Here is a 10,433-nt window from a genome sequence, read left to right on the forward strand (position 1 = left end):
AGACGGCGGTGCCAAAAAGGGGGAAAGGATTTACGCACCGCGCCGCTGGTGGGGAGGGTGTTGGGGGGAGAAGGGTGAGGTAAATTGATTTGCATAGCTACAGGGACGATGAGCATCACAGGACAAGAAGGGAGGTAGCCATGTATTCTTTATTACATAGTATTAATAATAACCATAAGCAAGACGTAGACGTTTTATGGGAGATTTTGTTGTTCAATTAACAAAAAACGTCCAATTTAACCAAGTTGGTTGAAAATACTGATGTCAGGTCTCTGTCCCCCTTAACCCAACTCATGTCAGTTCAACTCAACCAAAATAATTCGATTTCTAAAATATTTTTAACATCAAAAAGCCTTTTATTTCTCTCTTTCTCTAACATGGATGTGTTTATCAGCTTATCAATTAATAATCGCTGAGGCCCATTAAAATGCATGATGTGTAGTTATAGCATGTAAACTACACTACCAGTAAAATAAAAGACACGACCTGAGCAGCTACAGCTCTGTATAACATTTTCTCCAGTCGTTTGACTTGTGAGGTGATTTCTCTGTGTTCAACCCCTGATCACAGCTTTATGGCCTTATGGACACAAACTGTACCTTTCAACCAAGAGTTTTTAAATTTTATGTATTTTTTTATATTATTTTTAAATTGAAGGATTCTTAATTAAATATTCTTTTTTTTTGGCCACAGAAAGGTCAAATTGTTTCACAAGAAAATAGCAAATATAAGAGAAACAGTTTTGTATGTAAGACATATTTCCTTCAATCATCCGGTGACCCCTGTGATTATTCTTGGGGTGACTTTGTGACATCCTGACAACCTGGTTTGGAAACTAATATAGTATGTATTTTTAGGTGATACTCTTTTTTTCCAAAGCTGGGATAATAACATTCAGACATGGCAAAACCATTACTTTGACATGAATGCATTACCAGTACTACAAAGTAAAGAGCAGCCTATAGCACATGATTTTTTACATTCACATTTTTCACTTCGGTACGTTTTTTTTTCCATGTAAGAGTTTACTTATATTGTTGAGCAGTATTTCCAGGTTACCTAATTACTTTATTAACATGATAGGCTGTATTACTGTAGGCCTGCTGAGCTATGCCATGGGTCCAGTATCAGATTTAGCAGAATAAATCTTCACGGCATGGTCTCCACTGTCCAGAACGATGAGCATGTTGTTCACTGACACCAGTCCAGCTGGGCGGATAAGGTGGTCTCCCACAAGAGGAGTTAGGGATGGGCCGTTCTGAGGCTTCCCTAAACTCCAAATTATCCCCTGATTGGAGTCAATCACAATCAGATCTCCATCTTTGCCAAACACCACACCTGACATGTTCAGCCTCACTGTGTACTGCAGGGTCAGGCTGAAACTGTCTGTCTGATAAAGAAGCTGGAAGTCTTTTGTAAACACTTTCAGCCTCATGTGCCTCTCTGGTATATGTCTGTCATTAGTCAGATGCTCCATCACTGCTGTGTTCCCAGTCATTTGACAACAGGCCACCGCCTTTGGATGCCGGAGGTCAGAAATGGCTGTATGCATGGCCAGAATGACACCACGACTATAGTCCACTTTTACCTGGGACAGCGTGCCAGCCTGGATGTCTGAGACCAGGATGTGCCCACAGCTGTCTGTGTCCACACCCCAGGGCATCTCGAAGGAATCCTTGACCTTCAACACTTGGTGACCCCTCGAAGTGAAAACCTTCACAGATTTATCCCCAGCATCAGTCACCACCACATAACCACAGGGAGTCACCGCCACATCCACTGGGTACCGGATCTCCCCACTGGCTTGTGCTCTTCGCCCAAAACTGTGCAGCTTCCTGCCCTGTGGGCTGAACATCACCACCCTCTTCTCTCCATCATGCACCACCACTAATGTCCTTGAAGACCCCAAAGCAGCTATCCCAGTGGGGTTGATAAGAGTCCCCCATCCACCAAAAGCTGTGGTGAGGCGCAGAGCTGTGGATGCCTTATCAGCAGCCAAGCTGAATCCTCCTTTTGCCATGAGGGGAAGAGCAGTGGATACAGGACTCCGGGGAAACAGCAGCTCCTGCAGGTCACTGAGAACCTGGCAGTGGGAGGTGCTGTCAACACTGCACAGCTGTCGACAGAACGGGCACTCCAGCTTCCTCAGTAGAGGGTGGGACAGAGTCGTGATGCATTCCAGACAGAGTACATGGCCACAGGAAAGGTTCTGTGGTCTGCGCTCCCTCTGCTGAGTGTTGAACTTCTCGAAGCAGACTTTACACTCCAGCAAGGTGATCTGGATCTGTCTCAGAATCCCCTCAGGGCTGAGGCGGCCACCACCCAGAGACCCAGAGCTCGTAGCCATGACTGAAATATCCTGATGATTTGTTAAGCCTGCTGAGACTGCAGCAGGATGTTCAAGAAACCAAAAAAAAAAAAAAAAAAGGAAACGCAAATCCAGTGAGAGAGACAGAATGATCTGGAGAGGGATATTAAAGCAGAGCACTGCTACATATTTGAGCACACACTCATGTCCTGTGCTTTAGGCCCAGAAGATCACGTGATGTTTTCCACATAACTGAGGCTCTCTGCTGCCCTCCTTTGGAAATCTGTTTAGACACAAGTTGGAGAGGTTAAGTGGTTACAGCCCATGTTGTCTTTGAACAGTGCAGACTTCTAGAGCCCATCCAGCTACAACAGAAGAGTCGCAGAAAAAATGATCATATACATGATTATTAGGTTTTCAGACAGAAAGGTGTTTAGGTGCCATCAAAGCTCAGATCCTGAGGTGTTCCTTGGTAGGGGCGCTTAAATACTCACTGCCTCACAACTGCGGTGCAAACTGCTAGCTATACCTCGGCTGCCACTGCTCATGTTTAGAGCTGTATGGTTTCTATTGCCCTCTTATTTGGGGTGGGGGTGAGGGGAGGTGTCAGCTGTACTTTCAAACACATCTAGTTACAGGTCATCATGAGGAAGCTATTTCAGTCTCAGTGTTTCATGGTGTGCAGGCGTAGTGAAACCTGATCTGAGACAGGCAGTGCTCGAGTCAGCCAATCCAGCAGTCCTTTACAGGAGCAGGGCCTTCTTCAGAGGTCAAACAAGGACCTTTCCTATTGTTAAGTAGGCAAACAGCCTCCTACTGTTATCAGTGACAGCAACTACAAAGATAATTTCTTAATGAGTAAAAAAGACATTTGTGTGTAGTGCTGCCACTTTATTTTAAGAAAGAAAACAGGCATTCTCCCAGTAACAAAGAGGAAAAGTAAAACATTTTAATTTGATTCATTATTTCACAGTGGAAAAAGAACAGCACAAGTCATTATTGTCAGAAATGGTTTTGGCAGACGACTTCTACATCCAGAGACAATGTACCACTTATAGTGTGTACTGCAGAACAGCAGCCTGGACCACCACACAGAGGCCAACATATGGATTGTCAAGGATTACGAGGGATGTATCTGTACTTGAGACGATACTGACAGAGCAAAAGAAAATAAACCTTCAATATAGCACTCAGGTGCAGAAAATCAAATACAAGAATCCTAAATGTAGTCTTAAACTAAGAAAAGGACATGCAAACAGGTGTAAGGGGTGATCCAAATACTACGATAGCAGCGGAGGACATAAAAACGTCAAAACTGGCATCCTAGTGTGTGATGTAATACAAAGACCTGTTAACTAATCTTGTAACATTTTTCTACGAAAACACAAATACAGGAATTGATTTGACATAACCATGCAAATGCAATAACAAGAAGGTGGACAGTAAAACAAAGCCACTTGCATAAAGACAGGAAGAGCCTGACGACACATGCAGGAATCTGAATAACTGCCCTCTGTTAACAGTACAGTAAAAAAAAAGATGGACAGGGAGAGCAAAATCACTCAAAGTCACAGTGATTCACACAATACTCAACCATTACAAAATGTACAGTATTTCCACGAATACATTCTGAAAAGCGCTTAAACCGTGTTCTTTGCTTTGTTACAGGTCAAACACAAACTTCAGGCAATAATCATATTAAGCTAAAGCTTTTTGCATTGAAATCTTGTTCACATTCAAGTTATAAACATCTATGATGTAAATAGACAATAACATGTACAAATAAAGAGCTTTTAGTCTTTGTTCACTATAAACAGAAGTTCCAAATAATGTGATAAATTCCACATAATGGCTTTTAACACTGAAATACACTGAACCAACATACTGGCGTTGAGGCTGGTGGAAACCAGTCACATATACATTTTCATAAAATATTCAGACCTTTCACATTTTGCACACTGTGTTGTAAATGTAGTTTAAAACTGATATTGCATTTCCCATCACTCTACACTAGAAACATGCGTCTAATTAAAAATCAAAAACTACAATCTCCCCTTTACATACAAGTATTCAGACCACTGAGAATCATATGGCATAATGCTGGTGGCAGCATCAAGCCAAGGGGGGACAGGAAGACTGGTCAGAATTGAAGGAAGAATGAATACAGTCAAATACAGAGACGTAATTGAAGAAAACTTGTTCCAGAGTGAGCATGGTCTCAGACTGCAGTAATCCTACCTCTCTCACCATGACAATGACCAGACAGCACTGGGGAGGCTTTGGGATAGGTCTCTGACTGTCCTTAAGCACAAACTTAAAACATCAATCATTCATAAACCATACTGCCAAATATTTTAAAATATAAGGAATTTGACTCCAGCTCCATGGCTCCCAGAGCCACAGAGAACCCCTGTAGAACGACCTGACGACGGTAGTTTGCTGATGCTTCCAGTCCAGTCTGAGGGAGGTTGAGAGGATCTGCCAGGAAAGATGGGATAAACTGCCCAAACCCAGGTGTGCAAAGCTTGTAGAGACATGAAGCTGTGGTTGTGACCAAAGGAGCTTCTATAAAGTGCTCATTTAAAGGGTAAGGCCAGTCATTTTCTAGATAAGCAGTATTTTCAGCAATCTCCATACAGAGACTATAACCAACAGCTCATGGCTAATGTCTGTCAGCCTGGATTAGCTTGTTCATCTGTGCCATACACCTCCACTGTTGTTCAAAAGTGATTAAAACACATCAGAGAAACACCGCTGCAAGGAGTGACTTTTTTTTTCCCATTACAAAACCCCAGACCAGACTACGCAGCCCCAAATTCTACAAGCGACCACAATCTTGAAGTTAGCACGAGTCAGAGTCAACTGCGCATGCACAAGAGCTCTCTGCTTTGTTTACATTCTGCTAGGTTGTCATGCTCTGGTCTGGTGTTTGCCAAGGAAGAAACATGTCGCCCAGTGCAGCAGTGTTTCACTGACGTGTTTTTAATCATTTTTGAACAACACGGACGAAGAAGCTAATTCAGGACTGACACACTGATGGGCATTAACTGTGAGTAGAGACAATTCATTGTTGGTTTTATTCTCTGTATGTGGAATTCTGAAAATACTGTTAATAAAGAAAATGACCGACCTCATCCTTTAAGGGTCTGAATACTTTTGTAAATGAGATTTAAGTTATTTACTTAAAATTTCTAAAAACATGTTTTTACTTTGTCATAATTTGAGTTTAGACCGACGGGCAAAAATGTCAATTTTATCCATTTCAAATTTATAACACCTAGTGTACATAAAGCTAAAGAGTCTGAACACTGTACTTTCTAAAGCCATTGTACATTAACCAGTATTGATATACTGTATAAAAGGATAAAAGTAAATTATACTTTGTCAGCTATAATGATCATGCAGTCACATCTAAAATCAGCAGTTTTTGCCATCTCTTCATCTCACAAACACAAAATACCACAATTTCTCCACCCCCCCCCAACCACACACACACAGTCAGTGGTTTAGGAGCTCTTATGACCACAGCACACATTTTAGTGTACATCTCTGTAGTCAACACCTCTGCGTACTTCTAATAACACTGCATGGATCTGTTCATCCTCTTGGTCTCACCTGTCTCCATTCCCTCTAGTGTAGATGGGGGCCTTCTAGACAACAATTACAACAGAAATGGCCACACATCTTTACCCCTTATTCAACCTGGGATCCTTCACACCTGGCTCCCCGGAGTGACTTCAGAAGTCACTCACCAGCCACTACCTACTGGCTGTCCAGGCCGTTGATGGATTTGGTCTTTCCTGGGCCCTTCCCCCTCCATCTGCTTGTAGAGCTGTCACCGTCTACCTCAGTCTCTCCTGAAACGAGATGATCAAATACTTGGAAATGAGTTTGTGAAAAGATGTAACTGAAGTTTGACCATTTATGGAATGAGCAAGACACTATAGCAAACACTAAGTGTCAGCCTTTTACAGGTAAATGGTTAAAGACTGATGTACTGTATACTTTCATGAGCCTTTTTATTTGGTTGGTGATTAAAGTCACTGTACCTTTCAACGCTTCAGACATGTAGTCAGTGGATTCTGTATATGTACTTTCCTCACATTCCGAGAGGCTCTGCGAAGAGGTTCAGACACATGACACACAAAAATTACCTAGACAGGAAACATACAACAGCTGACCAATCCCATAGTGAACCCTAAGAAGCTTTAAAGGGCATAGGCCTACAAGTTAATGACGTCCAAGAAAGTCTGTGCATGAGAGGGAAAAGGAATAAGGTAGCATTAACAATAGATTTTAATGACTTTTACAGAATGATCTGACATGTGGAGTATCTACCCTTGTGCTCCATCTACAATTACAGGTGTTAAGGAAATATTACTGGGCCCAGCATATTAAACTGCTGCGTTGACTTAAAACTGTAAAACTGACTCGGATGCTAAATATTACATGCCCAAAGCCAGTCTGAATAAATGTGCCTTTAATTTAGACTTAAAAACCATTAACTCCGTTATAGATCGAACCTCAAGGGGCAGGGCATTCCAGCGCTTGGGGGCATACACGGCGAAAGAACAATCTCTCCACTTTTTATACCTTGCCCGCAGGACAACCAGAGACACATGCTCAGAGGAACGCTCTGACCGGGGTCTAAATAGTTAAAAGATCGGTCAAATAGACTGGCGCAAGACCATTAATGGCCTTGAACACAAACAGTAAAATTTTAAAATCTATTTGAAACTGTACCGGAAGCCAGTGAAAGGACTGAAGAACCGGGGTGATGTGAGCATACTTTGGAGTGTTTGGCAGTAGGCGAGCAGCCGCGTTCTGTACGAGTTGGAGTCTATGGAGTTGAGACTAATTCCAGTACAGAGGGCATTACAGTAGTCAAGTCGTGAGCTAATGTCCTGCACATGTAGTGAACTGACAATTAAAAAAAAACTTGATCTTGAAAACTGCCTTCACATTAACATGAAAAGGTGCATAGAAACAGGGGGCTTCTGTTGTAGGTGTGTAAACCAGCATCACCTCAGGGACTGAAGCAAACACAAAAACCAGTTTGCAGGACACAATATGACAAGGTTACGGTCCTGTACTTTTAAACAAAGAGCAAGGTTAATTACTTTTTCTATTGAACCTTCTCAAAGACTTAACAAGGCTAAAGACAGTAAATCCAAAGAAATATACATACCTTTTCTCTTGGACCATAACTTTCAGCATACCAGACCATTCCATAGAGGCACAGGAATGTAATGAAGGCCTAACCACAGATCAAACATAACATTACTATCTGCTGTAACAAAATCTATAATCAGTATCTTACAGCTCAGACAGCTTTGACATTGGAGGGTGCTAAGTTAAGACACAAAATATATCCTAAAGCATCATAAGCCTACTATTAGCTGTAGATGACTGCAGTAATTTAGAAATGCCTGCGAGTCTGATCTTACCAAGCACAGTAGCCAGAGGATCACATAGAGGATCTGTGTTTTGGAGAATAAGTCCTGTCCAAATTTAATACACACCAAGGCCTCCAGAAAGCCAATAGCCCTGTGAATGAGGGGAGAAAAAAAACAGACACACAACTGAAACCTCTTACCTCCCTGCAATGAACCTTCAATTTCACTGAAAACAAGCTCTAAGCAAATATGCCCATGTGTGGGTTTTCACCTGGGAGCTCACTATGTTCACTGTTAGCTCAGGGACATATATTGGTTTTCTGTCAATAACATATACAATGTAGCAGGACTGTCTCACATACCCAAACACCCAGCACTGCGTCCCGACTCTCTTGCACCGTGTGTCTGTGAGGTATGCATAATACTGCCTGAAGCAAAAAACAAACAATGTTAACACCGGTACATTTCACCTGCAGTTTCTTCAACAGCAATTTTCTGACTGTCAAAGGAACAAACTGGACATAAGCTTTAAACAAAGTGCACTATCTCAAAAATATTTTCTTCCTAATAAAATTGTGTTTTTACCTCACTGTTGGAGCTGTGATGATACCAACAAACAGGATTCGACACCAGCTAAGAGCATGGCTTGCGGGAAAGACGAAAATGTGCTTGAGAAAAAATGTGTTTAACTCCGTTAACTGTGAACAGAAAAAGAAGACAGGCAGAAGATAATGATTAACACATTTAGAAGCTATATGAACACTTCAGATGTAGTTACTCTGCCTTCAAACATGTGGGATGTTAAAAGTTCAATAGCCCTTTAAAACTCATATCCAGATCCTGTGCAAACACCAATATTGATGACTGGCTAAGGTCCAGGACCCATTGTGGGTGGTTATCTCTCTTGCTGATGTTTGGCATGTTTTGTGGGCTTTTTGTCTGCAGCAACGCATTTGGTAAGTGAAGCAAATTTAGATTTAGGTCAGATGACTGATGTGGACAGTCACAAACATTTCACTGACCAAGGCTTTGGTTATTTTGGTTGTTAAGGGACCTTGTACTGCTGCAGTGTCCTACATTTGTGGGATTATATAAAGAAAGAGCTACAATTTCTACGCTGCTCAGACTGTAAATACGCTCAAACACTGTTAGCATTGTATCTTCCCTGCAGATGCACAAAAGACACCAATTTAAGCTCATCAGTATCTAAATTCTAAACCAATATGTTGGAGTAAACAGTTAGTTTCAAGGAAAACAGTTTGATATGTCACAGTAGGAAACGGATATAAACAATAAAATGTTTCAAGGCCCCGCTGTTGACCATGCTGGCGCAATGAGACACCTTAATAGAAAGGAGACATTGTTCATGTTATTGGTAACACCTGTGTTTTTCTCACTATGGCTAGTCAAAATGTCTGCTGTAAAAAAAAAAAAAAAAATGAGTCAGTGTATTACTAATGGAAATCTTCAACGGTGATTAGTGCTGAAAACAAATGCACATACTATATTCTACTTGAGGATAAACTACTATGAAGGGGCAGCAGTAACAATGGTGCTTATATTGTACATTAAACACATATGTACATACATACACCCATACAATTTTAGCAGTTTTGTTTAAATCTCAAAATATAACATGTAAATATCCTAAGAGAACTTTGTGACTCTAATTTAGATGATGAAGCACCATTTAGTGATGAAGATGTTGATTGTCAGGCCCATGTACTGTAGCACAGTAGACAATGTCTTCCCAGTTTGCTCGACAATACTTGACATTTTCTAGCAACTCCATTCTGCTTTGGCGTTTTCTCTCCAGAGCTGTCTTTTGTCTATCGTGTTGACTGCTGACTGTGCCTTAAGTGTGTTCCACCATGTACCAGTTTTGTTTATGAGGACTATCATGGCAGAAGGAAAAGCACAGGTGTAGGAATTAACATTTAATGACAGCTTTGTTCCACTAACCTGTGCCAGCAAACCATGCCAGACAGACTGGAAGCACAAAAGCAGTACCTTGGAACTGGTATCCACTTGTTAAGTTCTGACATAATATTCAAATCAAAATCAAATCAAATTTTATTTGTATAGCGCCAAATCACAACAAAAGTCATCAGGACACTTTACAAAGTAAGGTCTAGACCTTACTGTTATCAATATTATTACATAGGGAAAACCCAACAAATCTCCCTTGAGCAAGCACTTGGCGACAGTGGGGAGGAAAAACTCCCTTTAACGGAAGAAACCTCTGACAGACCCCAGCTCTTGGTGGGCAGCCTTCTGCCTCGACCGGTTGGGGTGAGTGGATAGAGGAGAGACAAAAGAAGAAAAGCAACAGGACACAACAAACACCAGTAAACCTGCACTCTGAGAGCGAAGTGCTCTGTTAGGATGATAAGGCTCTACGAGGTTTTTAAGATACGATGGAGCCTTGTCATTAAGGGCTTTGTATGTTAGGAGAAGGATTTTAAATTCTATTCTGAATTTTACAGGGAGCCAGTGGAGAGAAGCTAATATGGGAGAGATATGATCTCTCTTGCTAGTTCCTGTCAGTACTCTGGCTGAAGTGTTTTGGATTAACTGGAGGCTTTTTAGGGAACTATTGGGACATCCTGATACTAAAGAGTTACAGTAGTCCAGCCTGGAAGTAACAAATGCATGGACCAGTTTTTCAGCATCACTTTGAGACAGGATGCTCCTGATTTTTGCAATATTGCGCAGGTGAAAGAAGGCAG

At 41.5% G+C, this 10,433-nt stretch overlaps 2 protein-coding genes across 2 annotated transcripts in view; both read right to left on the reverse strand.

The window, feature by feature from the left end:
* Nucleotides 1-1,108: 1,108 nt before the first annotated feature.
* On the reverse strand, nucleotides 1,109-2,347 carry LOC109967257 (E3 ubiquitin-protein ligase NHLRC1). Its single transcript, XM_020612698.1, has one exon. It carries the CDS (start codon nucleotides 2,345-2,347, stop codon nucleotides 1,109-1,111), a length of 1,239 nt encoding a protein of 412 aa, XP_020468354.1.
* A 3,129-nt stretch (nucleotides 2,348-5,476) lies between these two features.
* Nucleotides 5,477-10,433, reverse strand: part of ptdss1a (phosphatidylserine synthase 1a) — an 11,200-nt gene continuing 6,243 nt past the window's right edge. Inside the window, exons 8-13 of the mRNA XM_020612828.1 lie at nucleotides 8,290-8,402; nucleotides 8,067-8,132; nucleotides 7,756-7,855; nucleotides 7,497-7,565; nucleotides 6,358-6,424; nucleotides 5,477-6,165 (exon numbers count right to left, since the gene is read on the reverse strand). Coding sequence (XP_020468484.1) covers nucleotides 6,071-6,165; nucleotides 6,358-6,424; nucleotides 7,497-7,565; nucleotides 7,756-7,855; nucleotides 8,067-8,132; nucleotides 8,290-8,402 — 510 coding nt within the window. The 3' untranslated portion in view covers nucleotides 5,477-6,070. The remainder of the gene's footprint in view (nucleotides 6,166-6,357; nucleotides 6,425-7,496; nucleotides 7,566-7,755; nucleotides 7,856-8,066; nucleotides 8,133-8,289; nucleotides 8,403-10,433) is intronic.

The sequence above is a fragment of the Monopterus albus genome, unplaced genomic scaffold, assembly GCF_001952655.1.
Source record: "Monopterus albus unplaced genomic scaffold, M_albus_1.0 scaffold127.1, whole genome shotgun sequence".
Taxonomy (NCBI): Eukaryota; Metazoa; Chordata; class Actinopteri; order Synbranchiformes; family Synbranchidae; genus Monopterus; species Monopterus albus.